We start from the raw sequence: 18,440 nt of genomic DNA, 5'->3' as shown, positions 1-18,440 counted from the left end.
CCTCTGCGATAAAAAAACACTTCCGTGACACATGTAAATAAAAGTCCCATTTATTTATACAAATATTTATTTGCTACTGCATTGTATGATAAAATCCGCATTTACACCTCAAGCCCAAATAAATTTCATTAATTTATCTAGTAATTTGCTGAATTCGGAACCGCATACTAACGGTACTGTCTATATATATTCTCTATTATAAATCAGTGACTAGTACGGTGTTCCAAAACTGCAGCTCTATGATAAAATCCACTTCCGCATAACCCATCAAAATAAAGGTCCCATTAATTTATACAACCTTTTGTTTTTATAAACCTTTTACACACTGACAATTGATCCTCTGACCACTGTAATTAAAAACGTTGAACGTTTTCCCACAAAATAAAAACCGCTTATGCATCTCGTTTAAAAAATGTGTTACACCAATTTTTATAAGCACTTCATTCAGCATACTCCTTTTAATTAATATGTTATACATTTATATGCATGCATCAATATATATATATATATATATATATATATATATATATATATATATGACAATATGTAGAATGTAGACTATTTCCGCGATTTCTGTAACGTTAGCAGGAAAGGAAACGATACTGGATTCAAATGAAATTTCATATAGAAGAAAATAAATAGGCTGTATACATTACACTGTTCTGCAATTAACCTTTTAATATTACTGGTAAATTTTCATATACAAAACATGAAGCATTTTATTTTAAGAATGATTTTATACAAAACAGCACTGTTTTTAAATATATTTTTTAAATATATATTGTTAAACAGCGAAATACACATTTGCTTTATTTTATTATAATCTAGCACCTTGTTATTTTTTCAAATCTTTGATTTCATATAATTTAAAACATTTTTGTCTGCATTTTTCAATTGTTGATGTTTACTGTCTATGATGTTTATATTATTAGCTGTAAACTGTTTGACCTGTTAATGGTGCGCCCCCTGCTGTCAGTGACGAGCAGCGGAGCAGCTTGACCCGGAGGAGAAGCGCCGCTTCGGCCATTTTGGGCTCAAAGGGGGCTTTTCTGTCACCACGTGAGGGCTGGGTTAGTTAGTCCGACACGGGCACTAAATCGAGCCGAGCGAGGACTCAGAGAACAAGGTGCTAAAAACCGGGGAAGACGCTGCCTTACACAGCCGCACTCATTTCACATGTGCTGATAGAGAGAGAGAGTGTAAAGGATGCCGACAGTAACACTGCCTCCCAAAGAAAACGCTCTGTTCAAGAGGATTCTGGTGAGTGCTAATACTTCAGTGCAACAACTTCCACCTACCCAATAAAGCCTGCGGGCGACAGTCATGAGTGTGATTGAGAGCTGTTAAAATGCTCGCTTAAAAGCTGTTAATGCAGCACTTTTTAGCACGTGCAAAACTAAACGATCAAGAGTCGCTTTCTGTCAAATGGAGGTTAGCTTTTAGCTGCTAGCTGTCAGTCTGTTGTTGTAGCTTACACACATACAAAAAGCTGTTGGAAAGAGACTGCCAGTGGTTGAATAAATGCATGCGAGACTTATAGTCTTTGTTTATTTGATTGTTATGAGGCATTAGCCCTAACTTACATTTATATGGTCGAGCTGCTTTGTTTTGAGGCTGAATGTTGCATGTCAGTTGCTGGAAGCAGTCTCTGGCCTGTTCACCCCGCAAATCACTTTTAAATACCCTGTGAATATTTCTATAACAATGACGGTTTTTGTCGAGAAGAGTTTTAGTTCGTTTGAGAAGAGAGGAAGAGATGAGCATGTGTTTCTGGCGAAAGAAGGAAACCCTGGAAGTTTAGTGATGCTCAACTTAAGAGCTAAAAACACTCGACTAGTTTGTTCACAGCTAATTCACTGGCAAGTCGTGCTTTCTTTTCACTATATGTAATAATTTAAACTGCTGACTTCTTCAAGGGATTTATATGTTGTAAATATATTAGATTTGGATGTGGGCACTAATTTGAGATGGGCATAAGTTGCTAGAGTGCATGAGAGCTGACACTGACAGCATGATGGACTATCAAACCACAAACTCAGCCAAAACTTTCAGCGCTTGCATACTCCTTTTTAAAATAAAAAGCATCTCTGTTTTGCATATAGCTGAGTGTTTTTGCTTTTGGCTATTCATAACCAAAACCAGTGACTTTAAATTGCTAAATTAGTGGAACTGATATGTGTGTTTTAGCTGAAAAAAGCTAAAAATTGTCATGCATTAGTAATGATTGTAGTGTTTGTGTTGTGGTTTTGATATAATAAGCTTTGCATATGCAATGTTGAACTGCACTTATAACAAGGCAAGTCTACAAAAACTTTTGCCTGTCTGTTGATATGATGCACAAAAGTTTTAAAGAGTCTTTTATTCATAATCATTCTTAGTTCATTTGTCTAAAATGCAAATGCAAAACTGCAGAATTTTAACACAGAAGTAGTGTTTTTTTTATCATGTAAATTTCTTTATACTATATCTGATGGTTTATGCTCATTTAGTACATATGATGTATTGATAATCACAATGTAATCATGAATCCACTGAAAGATTTAGCTGAAGTTTAAAGTTATGACCAATAGTGGTAGACAGACATATTGCCAATCCCGATATTTGGCTTGTTTCAAATGTTGGCACCGGCATTCATTGTTCTATTGTACTAAGCCACTAACACGGTTGTTAGGATCAGATATCGTATCATATTGTTAGAATCTGTTTGGGCTGTTGTTCTAATAGTTTCCAAAGCCTCTGTTTTTAAGTTTGTGGTATATAAGATCGCCTGAATTTTGATCTGAATCAAAATTCTTTAAAGACAATTCATGTCACTTGGTGGCTGTCTTTGAAAAGCCTCTCATGCATGCATGTGCAACTCCAATCTCTTTGAATGGGGAAACATCAAATTCTCCAAAACAGTTTACTAAGCTTATGGTTAAATTTAAATTTTGAAGTCACCAAAGAAATCTGACAAATGTGTCATGAATGTTGTAACTTTTGCTCAAATAGCATTATAAAAAGCTAATTTTTCAGGCTAGATCAGCCAGTGCGTATGCACACGTCTCAGCTGCAGTGTCGTGCTGACTTTACTGATTAGCGATTGGCTCTTTCATTCAGAAGGCGGGGCTTCTTGCAATTGAGCGGCCATATTGAGTGTTGCATTTTTCCCCATTCAAAACTATACAAGTGCCACATCTTGGGTATTCTATAATCTTTGTCTGGAGTCAGTGATTCAGTAGTGCTGTACTGAATGTGGAAGAGCAGATTCCAGATTTGCTGACAGAATGAGGTGATGTTCGTGATCTCACCACCTGCTGGCTGAGCAGAGGACTGTGTAATAAAGAGGAAACAGAAGCTGCTCCAAATAGAACTGCTCAGAGTAAATTACCATCATTTACAGAGTTTGCAGGGGACAATGTGAGCATGTGTGTGTTTCGGCACACACTCACACAAGTTTAGCCTGCCATGGATTGTCTTTAGAAAGCACTAACCATAAGAAAAGATGGATCTGCATGTGCAGTTTTATTTAGGAGAACCTTAAGTAAAAATAATACATTTACTATAAAAATAATGAGGTTCATCTTAAAAAAAAAAAGCATTTTCATCGGTAGAGGATTGTATCAATTGCTTTTATCTTTATTTGTCAAACTGAATATGCCTTAGGTTGCACCTATCCAAACTTTTTTTTAGATGGTTTGCAGACATACCTTATTTTTTCCTTTAAATTGTACATTTCGTCAGTTTAAACATTTGATGTTTTCTTCTTTTGATATGTTCTATTGTGAAAATATTATGGGTTTATGAGATTTGCAAATCATTGCATTCTGTTTTTACATTTTACACAGCGTCCCACATGTAACGCAGCATATTTTAAAGAGGTCATATGAGGCGATTTTAAGTTTTGCTTTCTCTTTGGAGTGTTACAAGCTGTTGGTGCATTGATAAGATCCCTTAAGCTGCAATGACTAAAGTCTTGATCCCAAAGATATATTCTTTATCAAAGTTAATTATATCCACAACCTCCTAAAGGGGCTCGTTCTAACACCCCCCCCCCCATCACCACCACACACGCACACGTCTACATCACTGTGTTGGAAGATTTACATTACAACGCCTAAATGTTTCAGCAAAGAAAGGAGTGACTTTTATTCTCACTGTAGTATTGTTGCTGCTGCTGCCATGTCTTGGAGATGCTGCGTGTTTTGTTATGAAAGCGAAACTGCTTTGTTTGGCCTTCCAAAAGAGGACACGGCTAGAAATCAGTGGTTTACTTGTTTCCAACACTGTTCCAGAACAGTTCAAACCAAATGTTTGTGTTTGCGCAACGCATTTAATGGAGGACAATGCCAGCTGCTCTGACTCACAAACTGTATATTTGTTTTCAGCCACAAATGATTCAAATGCGAGTTCTGAGGAGTGTAGTGTATCACCTGTTGTTTGTGGTTTCTCCGTTCACAAACACAGACAAATGGTTTTATGTTTAAGTGCCGCGATTCGCAATGCAAGGCATAAAAAGACAATATACTGTATTTTCATATATAGGGCGCACCGGATTATAAGGCGCATAGAATAGAAGATATCGCAGTCAAACGTTTGACTGGGTTTGCGCTATACATCCACTAGATGGAGCTGTGCTAAAGGGAATGTTAACATCTTGACAGATTATAAGGCGCAATGTCGTTTTTTGAGAATTAAAGGCTTTTAAGTGCACCTTATAGTGCGAAAAATATGGTAAGTCATTATAATCCATAATTATGTCCCCAATGGATGCAACAAATGCCTCGTTTGCAATGGGTTTTATTGGTTTTGCCTCGTCACGCTGGGACACGGCATCACAATATGTAAAGGGGTGTAACATTTCCGTCACACACTTGAGGTAATCAGCCAATCACAATGCACTGGATAGCTGGTCAGTCATAGCTCACCCCCCTTCTCGGAAACATGAGCTTTGTAGAAATTAACATGTTTCAGAAAGGTGGGGCATAGAGGAGCAACAATGTACAGTATGTAGAAAATGTTGTTTTTTGAACGGTAAACCACATAAACACAATGCATTACACCAAATACACAATATAATGTTATTTTTTAGTGATGTCATATAACCCCTTTAACAGTAACAATACTGGCCAATATTTTTGTTTTTTTTCCCTCAAACTTTTCTTTTTTGGTTGTTTTCTATTAATGTTTTTTTCTCTCATATGTACTCAGAGATGCTATGAACACAAGCAGTACAGAAATGGACTGAAATTCTGCAAACAGATTCTCTCCAATCCCAAGTTCTCCGAACATGGAGGTAAGAACCCTGACTGGAAGTGTTCATGACGTACAACTACTCACATTTCATTTTAATGTGAATAACAAGAACAACAATTTAAATGAATTAATATATTCTAAGTAGGCCTGGGCGATATTTATATAGATACTTATCGACAGTACTCCTTCATCGATAACAATATAAATGTTTTTCGCAATGCCGCACCATATTAGGCATGTGCTATGATGAGTGACACAGACAGCACACACAAACATGAATGTGAGTACTGTGCCTGCCTGTGATGAGTAGATTGTTAATAAAATAAATATTACTTGAATAAAAAAAAAAAAATGCATTTGAATGCAAAAATGGTACAGCCAAATGTTGGGTGTGTGCATCAGGGAGCGTCATCAGTGGCGAGCGACCGCTGCACTCACGTGTCACATAAGAGATGTATAGAATGCCATGCAAAGTTAAAAGTTTAAACCTGGAGGTTTATTCCTTTTTACTACGTCTCATATGTTTTCAAATGCAATCTGTGTGATTGGCGATTTGGCTCTTTTTTTTATGTATGCAAAGCATAAATACATGATGCTGTTTTGTTCGTAATTGTTAATGCAATTTACAAAATTATGTTTGATATTTTTATATATAAAAATCAAATATAATTAAATTTTATTTTTATAAAAAAAATTGTATTTTTTTATTATATTTTTCATATAATTTTTTGATTTAAATATAAATATATATTATATATATATTACTTATTTAATCTGCATATAACGAATAAGAAAGGAGATATTTATATGAAATAAATGAATCTCAATGATTTGGGTAAATTAAAAACACAGTGGTTTAATTTAAACAGTTTTTCTATTGTGCTCTGTTTTAAAAGAAGTTTATAAAAATTTCAATAATTATCGATACCGAAATCATGTTGAACATTATAACGTTGATAAATTGTTTAGCTATATCGCCCAGCCCTAATTCTAAGCAATTTTCACTCTCATATGTTCATATCCATTGACAACTGTTAGGAAAATTAGTGACTGGGTAGAATGACCAGATATAAAAATAGCTGAATATCAGTTTGATATGTTAACTCTACATAAAGACATTCATATTAATATTGTTTTAGACTATAGTGATGTTATCAAGGTTACTAAAAATTATGTTGTCTTTAACATAAAACGTTCCTGTGTGAAATGTGCAGGCGTTTTTTTACATAGTGCATGATAATTTACAAAGGGTTAATGGGTAAGAAGTTAACAGATATGATCTTTGCAGAGACACTGGCGATGAAAGGCCTGACCCTTAACTGCCTGGGGAAGAAAGAAGAAGCCTATGAACTTGTCCGCAGAGGTCTCAGAAATGACCTGAAGAGCCACGTCTGTATCCTTGGATATAAAGACTGACACACACGTTTGAAATTTAGACACGGTAGTATGATAATGATCCCTGTGTTGGAGTAGTTGGAATGAGTTTATTTCCTCATGTTCACAGCAGCAGAATTAACACTTGAGTATTTGTCTCGATTTGATGCCTGTCGCTGCGGGTGGGGGGTGATGGACCCCTGCCAAGATTCCTGCCCTGTGTCTGACTATGATGTGCAGTGACACCATGAACTGTTTAGAGAGCCAAACACACAGTGCAGTGTTTCCTCGCTGCCAGACAAATGCTTCACATCCTAGAGGTTCGGGTTTCACAGAGAAAAATACCATGTACTAAATTACTTCATTCTTTTATTCGGTTGTTCCTTCATGAGACACCCTTACCACAGTTTTTGAAATGCTTATGTTTATTTAAATTTAATTGAAAATGCTCCTCTTCGTGTTTAAGTGTGGGTAGACTGAAGACAGACTGAAGTCAGCTTCGTAACAAATATTTTCTTATTTTATTAATGTGGATGGCCTTGATGGAAATAAGCTGTAGTTCTCTGTAGTGTCTCTGTGAAGTTCCCCTGCTCTCCTTAATGTGACATTTTCAGGCTGGCACGTGTATGGTTTACTCCAGAGGTCTGACAAGAAGTATGACGAGGCTATTAAGTGCTACAGAAATGCACTGAAATGGGACAAAGACAACTTGCAGATCCTTCGAGATCTCTCCCTCCTGCAGATCCAGATGAGAGACCTGGAGGGTTACAGGGTGAGTATGTGTAGGTGTTTGAGTTTCATTTTATTTTACAATTCACAATTAATTTTACATTTGATTAACTGATACAATTTCTTTAGTATTTCTGCACCCGAATACTAATTGTAGACCTATCTGAAAATCTTAAATCAGTGTTTTATTTGTATACTTTTTCTGCTGTATTTATTTGGTCTTATTTTATTATTGAGCAATATTTTTTATTAAGAGCAAATTAATTTCAAAGTTTAAATCAAAATTTCTTGAGTCGTGTGAATCGGCGCATAATTATAGAAATTTTAACAACATAAATACACTCACCTAAAGGATTATTAGGAACACCTGTTCAATTTTCTCATTAATGTAATCTAATTAATTATCTAATCAACCAATCAAAGGCAGTTGCTTCGAGACTTAGGTCTCTGCAGAGCAAAAGTGGGCGTTTATCACCATGTGGGTGTTTTCAAACTGCTGGGTGTTTCTGAATCATGCAATCTAAATGATCCCCCTTACCCAACCCCACCCCTAAACCTAACGTCACTATTACATCAACCAATCAGGTATCATGGTGTAAAAACACCTTGATCTAGTAACTCCCATTACTTTCCTGCAGAGACCTATACTTGGTTGCTTCAATGCATTAAGGGGTGTGGTCCTGGTCAAGACAATCTCCTGATCTCCAAACTGAATGTCAGAATGGGAAAGAAAGAGGATTCAAGCAATTTTGAGCGTGGCATGGTTGTTGGTGCCAGATGGCTGGTCTGAGTATTTCACAATCTGCTCAGTTACTTGGGTTTTCATGCACAACCATTTCTAGGGTTTACAAAGAATGGTGTGAAAAGGGAAAAACATCCAGTATGCGGCAGTCCTGTGGGTAAAAATGCCTTGTTGATGCTAGAGGTCAGAGGAGAATGGGCGACTGATTCAAGCTGATAGAAGAGCAACTTTGACTGAAATAACCACTCGTTACAACCGAGGTATGCAGCAAAGCATTTGTGAAGCCACAACACGCACAACCTTGAGGCGGATGGGCTGCAACAGCAGAAGACCCCACCGGGTACCACTCATCTCCACTACAAATCGGAAAAAGAGGCTACAATTTGCATGAGCTCACCAAAATTGGACAGTTGAAGACTGGAAAAATGTTGCCTGGTCTAGGGCTGCACGATATTGGGAAAAAATTACATTGCGATATTTTATTTTTCTGCGATATATATTGCGATATGAAATCTAATTTTTTCTTACAAACAAAAATGGGGTGAGCACACTTACATTCTCATTTTAAATGATTTAAACATCGCCACCATCATGTCAGTTGATTAATATGCGGGAGGGAGAGTGCAAGACAGCGGTCGTGTTGTTTTGAAGACATTGAGTGTGCGGCCGGGACTCGCTCGCTCTCTCTCTCTCTTGCGCGCGCTCTTTCTCTCAGGCCGGTGACAAGTGCAATATTTTAAAATCGATAATTATTTATTTATTTTTTAAATTACATTTATATCTGAATATAGACTTTCAAACATCTAAGTGTCATGAATTAATATGTATCTGTGTACAAAATGACATATAAACATATTTTCCTATTCCATTTTGCCTGGAAAATAGGCGTCGGTTCTATTTCTAGCATGCACGCGTTTTCCGCGCGACCCGAGCCGCGCCCGAGACGCGCGTCTCACGCAGGCAGTCTGCAAGCTCTAACCTGTTAACATGGGAGCCGAATTAAAAATGGACACGCCACGCAGCTGAGACGCTTGCGCCACGCATCTAGTGTGTCGCCGGCCGCGCGCTCTCTGGCCCATACAGTTAATAAATAACAGATCAACTACGACAGCCTACATCGCACATCCTGCGATGTGACTATTGTGGATTCGTACGTCGCGATATCGATGCTTAAACAACACATCGTGCAGCCCTAGCCTGGTCTGATGAGTCTCGTTTTCTGTTGAGACATTCAGATGGTAGAGTCAGAATTTGTCGTAAACAGAATGAGAACATGGATCCATCATGCCTTGTTACCACTGTGCAGGCTGCTGGTGGTGGTGTAATGGTGTGGGGGATGTTTTCTTGCCACACTTTAGGCCCCGAAGTGCCAATTGGGCATCGTTTAAATGCCACGGCCTACCTGAGCATTGTTTTTGACCATGTCCATTCCTTTATGACCACCATGTACCCATCCTCTGATGGCTACTTCCAGCAGGATAATGCACCATGTCACAAAGCTCGAATCATTTCAAATATGTTTCTTGAACATGACAATGAGTTCACTGTACTAAAATGGCCCCCACAGTCACCAGATCTCAACCCAATAGAGCATCTTTGGGATGTGGTTGAACAGGAGCTTTGTGTCCTGGATGTGTATCCCACAAATCTCCATCAACTGCAAGATGCTATCCTATCAATATGGGCCAACATTTCTAAAGAATGCTTTCAGCACCTTGTTGAATCAATGCCACGTAGAATTAAGGCAGTTCTGAAGGTGAAAAGAGGTCAAACACCATATTAGTATGGTGTTCCTAATAATCCTTTAGGTGAATGTACTTTAAGTAAGAAAATGGGTCTAAAAATGTTTCTTGAGGAAGAAATCATCATTTAATGATATCTGAAGGATCATGAGACACTGAAATAATGGCTTCTAAAAATTTGGATTTGCCATTACAGAAATAAAATACATTTAAAAATATAGAACATGGAAACCTGTTGTTGTAAATTTTTATAATATTTCACTGTTTTACTGTGTTTTCAAATAAATGCAGCCTTGGTGAGAAGATATTTATTGACCTCAAACAGTTGATCTGTAGTGTAAATTGTTTATTGTAGAATATGCCCTTTTAATATGCTCTTTTGAATGTAAAATATATTTAAATAAGTTACTATTAATGTAATTAATAGACTCCTATTATTGCCCAATGTTGAGGTGAAACACTTAGGATGCATGTGTATGTTGAGCCAAATACAGCAGCAATGACTCAGCAATGTCCATTTACTGTCTCTTGAGCCTGCTTCTCTCTCCTCCTCTCTTTTGTCTTTATTTCTTTGTCTTTTGTGGTATGATAAAGTGGGTGTTTAATGTTTCATACCCTCAGGCTACTCTGATACCTACTTTTACCACTGAAATGAAAGCCTTTCATATGTGGGCTTTGTGCAATATGGATCCACTGTTGTTTTCTGTAGTTTAAGATGGTACTTTGTTACATTGTTTTGAAAGGGATCGAATATCACCTCTGCATTCAGCAAGAACCTAAACATTTTAAAAGCTTTTAAATGCTTGAACCTTGTAGAAACCAAACCACAGAGAAATCCCTTGTTCTGACTGTATTGACTCTCTTGTAGGAGACCCGATATCAGCTGCTGCAGTTGCGGCCAGCGCAGCGAGCGTCATGGATTGGCTACGCCATTGCATATCACCTCTTAGAGGACTATGAGATGGCTGCCAAAATCATTGAGGAGTTTAGAAAAACACAACAGGTAAATGCACACATGACAAGATACAGCAAGATTCAAGTTCTTAATGCTGTAGGTTTGTCACAATACCCAAAAGTTAGTTGTTTATGCCGGTACCAATGAAAACAAGATTTAAACTCCCAATTTTTTGAAAGGGAAAACAAGTGTTACAAAATGGGTTATGAAAGATCTTATAAAAAAAATGTTTATAAATGTTTATAAATGTTTTTTCAGTTGAGTTTTCATTTTAATTAGCTTTTTGAAATGCAATTGGTTTTAGTTTTTTTTTTTTTTTTTGTCAAATAAAAGAATGTTTAACTTGAATGCTCATGCAAGTTGTTGTTTTTACTAATATCAAGGACAGACTTTTATCTTATTGTGTTTTGTTTATTAAATAGGAAACTGGAGATTTGTTAGCAAAGTGGAGGGGAATTTTACACTCAAATCTGCATTGTATCGAACCACAAACGCTGTTCTCAGAGCATGTAAAAATATCCCATTTAGTATTAAAGTACCTGTTCTTTTTACATGCCTGTTAGCTTGGAATATATGAGGTCAGAGGTAACAGAAGTGGCAAATTTGGTATTGTGAATACGTCAACCTGCCACTCCAGGTCAATGGGCAACACAATGGCATGTGTTTGTTGTGGCGTCCAAGATAAGAAGCTTACTTCCTCTCATTGGTTTCTAGCACAAAGGGAAACTACAAGTTGGAAGGCTAAATAAAAGATTCCTAACTCTAACATAGTGGAATTAGTTTACGCAGTAAATCCTTTCTGTATATGATTTTGATGATGTTTGTGAATGTTTGATCTTTCAGACGTCCCCTGACAAGGTGGATTATGAGTACAGTGAGCTGCTGTTGTATCAGAATCAGGTCTTGAGGGAGGCGGGACTCTTCAGAGAAGCTCTGGAGCATCTCACCACCTACGAGAAACAGATCTGTGATAAACTGGCAGTGGAAGAAACCAAAGGTACATCAGTGCACCTCTGATTTTCCTTTTTTTTTCTGCTTTTATACTATTTTGTCCATTATGCAGTTTTTCCTATTCACATTTTGCTTGTCTAGCAGATTGACTTCCTGTTTGTGGTGCACTATGGAACACTCTCTCTCTTTATTTTCTCTCCTCGTGTTGTGGATGTGTAGGGGAGCTGCTGTTGAATCTGGAACGGTTTGAGGAGGCAGCAGATGTGTACAGAAGACTACAGGAGAGAAATCCTGAAAATTGGTCTTATTACCATGGCCTGGAAAAAGCCTTCAAGCCTGGTACACATGAACAATTGTTTGTCTGCATATTTGTTTAATCTTATACACACCTTATTAAGAGTTTAACAAAACATAGCAATTCTGGTGTTTTCTTCAGCAAATGCAGAAGAGAAGCTGAAGATCTATGAGGAGGCCTGGGAGAAATACCCTAAAGGCCTCGTACCTCGCAGATTACCTCTCAGCTTCCTGTCTGGTAGGCAGTTCTCCCTCTGGTCTAATACATCAGCTTCTTCTGCAAGTTCTGTGGATGTTGAGTGACATGGTTTCTGGATTGTTTAGGAGATAAGTTTCGGGAGTGTCTGGATGGATATTTACGAATGAACTTCAGTAAGGGCTGTCCTCCTGTCTTCACCACACTCCGATCTCTCTATCAGGACAAAGAGAAGGTGAGGACAGAATCTAATCACACAGGACATGCCAACTACGGTTTACATCCAGATGAGTTTTTCACATTTTGTTTTAATTGCAGGTCTCAATAATTGAAGAATTAGTTGTTGGTTTTGATACGTCATTACGGAGCTGTCGAATGTTCAGCCCAAATGGTATGTTGTTGTTTTTTTTGTTTTTAATTTAAAGTATTGGGTTAGGGTTAGATAGACCAATCAAATTTTTTAATATAAAATAAAATGTCAATCTGCATTATAAGTTGCAGAGCACAAAACTCTCTCTAGTGCAAAAATACTGTATTGAAATATTGTTGTAACTATGTGAACACCCAAATTTATGTGAAAAAAAAGTTAAAGGGTTAGTTTACCCAAGAATTAAATTTCTGTTATTAACCACTCATCCTCATGTCATTCCAAACCTATAAGACCTTCGTTCATCTTCAGAACACAAATTACGATATTTGTGATGAAATCCGAGAGCTTTCTGACCCTCCATAGACAGCAACACAACTGACACGTTCAAGGCCCAGAAAGGTAGTAAGAACATCGTAAAAATAGTCCATGTGACATCAGTGCTTCAACTGTAATTTTATAAAGCTGCGAGAATACTTTTGTGTGCAAAGAAAACAAAAAAAGACTTTATTCATCAATTTATTCTCTTTAAGTCGGAATTCGACGTGTATTCAAGACAGTACCATGATGCCAGAATGCAGGTTCCTGCGTCAGCAGCGCCATACGCATGTGTCATGGTACTCTTGTGAATGCACGGTGGAGATTGACATGGAAGAGTAGAAATTGTTGAATAAAGTCATTATTTTTGTTTTCTTTTCACACAAAAATATGTAAAATGTAGAAATAAACATTGAGACATTTTGCCAGACCATTTGCTGTCCCTGGCAGTGTGTAGCACCTTCTGCGCTGTATATCTTTCAGAAGAATCCCAAAATGAGAATTTAGCAGCTAAAATTTGTATTATCAAGCTCCCTGATAATATCAGTCTAGTTTTTAGTTGAAATCAACATAATGCAGACTTTGCCAAGATGATATTGAAGAACATTTTTATAAATCGTTCTTTTTATAAAGTATAGTTTTCTTAATGCTTATATATCTAGCCATCTCCTATTATTATTATTATTATTATTATTAATAAAAACAATTGGATTTTATTTTTTATATATATAATTTAATTATAATTATAAATCAAAGAAAGATAGTTTAAAGGCAAAGTACTGAAAAAAAAACAGGCTATTTAAAACGAAGATGGAGAAGGTGGAATATGCTTGTATAAAACTACATTAGTGTAAAGAAGCAAACATTATAAGTGGACATTATAGAAAAATGAATATGATGCTTTTAATGCTGTGCTGAGCAGTCTAATGGGCATCAGTGGATTAGCATTACCTGTTTGGTTCTTTTGATGTTCACATATAGATGATGGCAAGGAGGAGCCGCCCACTACGTTACTCTGGGTGCAGTATTTCCTGGCTCAGCACTATGATCAAATCGGCCAGCACACCAAGGCTCTCGAATACATCAACGCTGCCATTGAGAGCACACCTACTCTGATTGAGCTCTTTCTCATTAAAGCCAAGATATACAAGGTACAAAATGCATTGCACACAATTACTATAATGCAGATTAATTCAAATTGGAGTTTGCTAATTAAAACGATAATTGCAACGACTCTGAACAGTGTGGGTAATTAAACGGAAATTTGAATAATTAGCTGGGTTCTGTAATTTGATTGTCATATCCTGGTCCGTTTGTATTTCCTCACTCAGCATGCTGGGAATATCCGGGAAGCAGCTCGTTGGATGGATGAAGCTCAGGCACTGGACACGGCAGATCGTTTTATTAACTCCAAATGCGCCAAGTACCTGCTTAAAGCAGGTCTGATTAAGGAGGCTGAGGAAATGTGCGCCAAATTCACAAGGGTAAGGGAAGTGTGTGCGTACTTTTGAATACCTAATCTTCTCATAGGTGTTTTGTGTGTAACCGCTTTGTTCCTCTCTCTCAGGAGGGAGCGTCTGCGGTAGAGAATCTGAATGAGATGCAGTGCATGTGGTTCCAAACTGAATGTGCTCTGGCCTATAAATCCATGATGAAATATGGAGAAGCACTCAAAAAATGCCATGAGATTGAAAGGGTTAGTCATCTTTGCTTTGTCAGTATATTATGGTATTTGTGTGTTGCTTTTACCTCCTCATCTGAGTACTACCTTCTCCCGTTTGTTTATTACAGCACTTTGTAGAGATAACAGATGACCAGTTTGACTTCCATACGTATTGCATGCGGAAAATGACGCTGCGTTCCTATGTGGACCTGCTTAAACTGGAGGACGTGTTACGGATGCACCCATTCTACTTCAAAGCCTCACAAACCGCCATCCTAATCTACCTCAACCTGCATGACAACCCGCTGACAGATGACAGCAAGGAACTGCAGGCCGATACTGGTAATATGACATTTATCTTTAGAAACCAGTTTCTATCATGGAATAAAAAATAAAGGCATTTGAGACTCGGTATTCAAAGAAAACAAGTCATATTTTGAGATGCAAAGAGTTCTTGCATTTTTCACAATTCTGAGAAAAAGGTATTTTCAGCTGCAAGAAAACAGTCCAAACTGTATGAAAGAGGAGAATGTTGTAATTACATTTTTTTTTTTTTCATGCCAGAAATGGGCTTCCATACCAAAAGCAAACTTTAAACATATACAGACTTGCTTCAATTTTTTTGCTTCTGTTTTCCCAACAGGGAACCTGACTGACAAAGAACTGAAAAAGTTAAGGAATAAGCAACGGAGAGCACAGAAGAAAGCGCAGCTAGAGGAAGAAAAAAAGAACGCAGAGAAAGAAAAACAGTTAAAGAACCAGAAAAAGAAGAAGGAGGATGATGATGAAGAGATTGGTGGACCTAAAGAGGAACTTATACCTGAGAAACTCGCCAGGGTGTGTGCTTGTGTTAAGAGTAATGTTCGTGAAAGTGGAGAAATTCTTTATCTAAAAGGCTTCTTAACAATTTGTCTCTTTAGTAAGATAACAAAGGAGAAATTCAAAGAAACTCAAAGACTTTTATTGTGCTTGGATAAAAAGGTCTTTCTTTCTCATTTTTAAGGTTGAGAACCCATTAGATGAAGCTGTAAAGTTTTTGACACCCTTGAAAAACTTGGTAAAGAATAAGATAGACACACACCTTCTGGCCTTTGAGATCTACTTTAGGAAAGGTATATGCTTTACATCTCCATTTGTACAGTCTAATAATAGTTTTACTTTTGTGATAATGTTTCTCTTGGATGTATGAAAAAATATCCATTGCGACTTCCATTCAATTGTGACTTGAATAGATGCATAATTTCAGTGTTCTTTGTCCACAATTTCCTCACAGAAAAGTTCCTATTAATGCTACAGTCAGTGAAGAGGGCCTATGCAATCGACCCGGACCACCCTTGGCTTCACCAGTGTTTAGTGCGCTTCTTTAAAGGAGGTGAGTGAACCCAGGTTGCCTCTTGCTCTTAGTGTAGTAGTATTTTTATTTATATCAATTGGTCTCTGTCTTATTTCTTGCTTTTGACACCATATTCACCTCAATGTATCATAATGTTTGTTTGGTAATGTGTTGCTATTAATTGGCTGACAGTGTCCGAAAGTAAAGACCTAGCGGAATCGGTCAGCATGGTTCTCAAGCAGGAAATCTCCAGGCTGTTTGGGGAAAGTAATGCGAAGAGCTTCAACCAGGCCTTCCTCACCAAGCACTTCAATTCCATCCCTCATCGAGTAGCAGGTGCAAATACTCAACACCTTTTTTTTTTTTTTTTACTGCTAATTTTTCACATTCAATTTTGAATTTCAACTGTCTTCCTATATAGCTGCCAAAATGATGTTCTACTTGGACCCTTCAACACAGAAGAAAGCGGTGGACCTGGCTGTAGCACTTGATGAATCACTGAACAACAGAAACATTCAGGTACACAATGGACTGCATGACTTTTAAGGATTAGTTCATTTCCAGAATAACAATTTCCTGACAATTCACCCTCATGTCATCTAAGATGTTCATGTCTGTATTCAGTTTAAATTAAGCATTTTGAGGAAAACATTCCAGGGTTTTCCCCCATATAGTGGACTTCAATGAGAGCCAATGAGTTGAAGGTCCAAATTGCAGTTTCAGTGTAGCTTCAAATGGCTCTACACAATCCCAGCTGAGAATTAAGGGGTCTTCTCTAGCAAAATGATCGGTCATTTTCTTAAAAGAATAAAAATTATGTACTTTCTAACTACAAATGCTTCTCTTGCACTAGTTCTTCCTCTGTGTGTACTTTGGTTCAAAAAGGTAGGCTAGGGCGAACAACTCAACTTCAGAATCGTCCAACATCATTGTTTTACCTTTTGTACTGTAATGGCCTTTCGACTTTGTAAACACTGGGTCATGACTACATAAGGCATGAGGCCAAGCTATTGCAAGATAAGCATTTATGGTTAAAAATTATATACATTTAAAAAAAAAATAGAAAATGGCCAATTGTTTCACTAGATTAGACCCTTTTTCCTCGGCTGGGATCATATAGACCCCTTTGAAGCTGCATTAAAAGTACAATTTGGTCATAGAAGTCTACTATGGAGAAACATCCTGTAATGTTTTCCTCAAAACCCTTCATCTTGGATGACATGGGGGTGAGTGAATTACCAGGAAGCAGAGGCATTTCTTTATTTTAATTACACATTGTTTCATTATCAGCTTTTCATGTACTTATGAACCCCCTGCAGTTATGCAACTTATCAACCCCCAATTGGAAAACCATGGTGTATTGCATGCTTATAATATATTACTACTTTATTTTTGCAGATCTGTACAGAGGTTTTGGAAAGCCTGCGTGATGGCAGCCTTGGAGAGGCTAAGGAAACTGCTGAGTTATACCGAGCAGAGTGTCATAAGATCTGCCCCTATACGCTGGCCTTCATGCCTCCAGGCTATGAGGAAAACATGAAGATTGCGGTCAATGGAGACGTCTCCACAGAAACTGAGGAGCTGGCCAATGATATGTGAACATCCAAAGAGGGTGAAGGACTGAGGGAGGAGGTGGAATGGGAAGCGGTGCAGCACCGCCACTCAAACACCCGAGACGGTTGCTACTGATTATTGCGATTTTGTGCAGAACTTCCTGCGATCTTCTACACCCCCAGAAATTGCAGTTAGGACTGACAGACAATGACTGTGTTTTGGATTGGAGGAAGAAGAGGAGGGGTATATGGGGGAGGGTAGAGAATGAAATGCCCATTTTACTTTTTTAACCTTGCTGATGACTACTCTCTAACTGAAAAATAGTCAAACATGCATCCCATTTTGAAATACGGTATGTCTGAATGCAAACTTTGTGCAATGGCGAGAGCAAATCCCATAGTCAACAAACCAAGCAAGAGAAGCGCACTCAAACCCATATTTCCCCTATTTTAAAGAGTAATTTATATGAAAAATAAAAGCTTAAAAGGATGCGTGGCTTGTTGTGCAAAAGATCTATTTTGTGTGAAAAGGCAGCTGAATTATTGGACACGTTTAGGGGAGAGTTTGGGTGTGGACAGGAAGGGATGTCATAATGGGGAAGCAGCATGTGTAGAGGTTCCTTTTTGCGTATCTTGGAGCTGGAAGAGGCTGTATCCAACAAACAACAGCAAACTGTGATCAAGAGCCTGTGAAGTTGACAAAAGAAAACCTTTCCTCCTTTCTCCTTCATTTTTACCTCATTCTATCACTCTGTTTAATCCAAATGGGTTACAGTGTTCAAAGAAGAGTTTGTTGTATGATAGATTTTTTTGTAATAAAAAAAATCAAACAGTGAAGAGCACCCATTTGGCACCAGTCCATGTACATCACTCTTTTTTTTTTTTCCTTCACTGACTTTGGTAAAGTCATTAAAACTCTTCAAAGCATTTCATCAGCATTTCAAAACATCCTTTGTCTCACGTATTTCCAATTTTACACGAGAAACCG

The 18,440-nt window shown here is 37.6% G+C and overlaps 1 protein-coding gene across 1 annotated transcript; it reads left to right on the top strand.

Moving 5' to 3' along the window:
- Positions 1-1,206: 1,206 nt before the first annotated feature.
- On the top strand, positions 1,207-18,286 carry LOC113100265 (N-alpha-acetyltransferase 15, NatA auxiliary subunit). Its single transcript, XM_026265045.1, has 20 exons — positions 1,207-1,260; positions 5,191-5,275; positions 6,524-6,628; positions 7,224-7,381; positions 10,691-10,825; positions 11,621-11,774; positions 11,948-12,067; positions 12,165-12,260; positions 12,347-12,453; positions 12,537-12,609; positions 13,885-14,054; positions 14,235-14,387; positions 14,471-14,599; positions 14,695-14,908; positions 15,210-15,403; positions 15,570-15,678; positions 15,840-15,938; positions 16,092-16,235; positions 16,321-16,418; positions 17,298-18,286. The coding sequence occupies exons 1-20, from the start codon at positions 1,207-1,209 to the stop codon at positions 17,496-17,498; spliced, it is 2,598 nt and encodes an 865-aa protein (XP_026120830.1). The 3' UTR covers positions 17,499-18,286.
- The last annotated feature ends 154 nt before the right edge of the window (positions 18,287-18,440 follow it).

This window comes from Carassius auratus, unplaced genomic scaffold (assembly GCF_003368295.1).
Source record: "Carassius auratus strain Wakin unplaced genomic scaffold, ASM336829v1 scaf_tig00217213, whole genome shotgun sequence".
NCBI lineage: Eukaryota > Metazoa > Chordata > Actinopteri > Cypriniformes > Cyprinidae > Carassius > Carassius auratus.
Note: the sequence above shows the minus strand (reverse complement) of the source record. Positions and strands in the feature narration are given on the sequence as shown.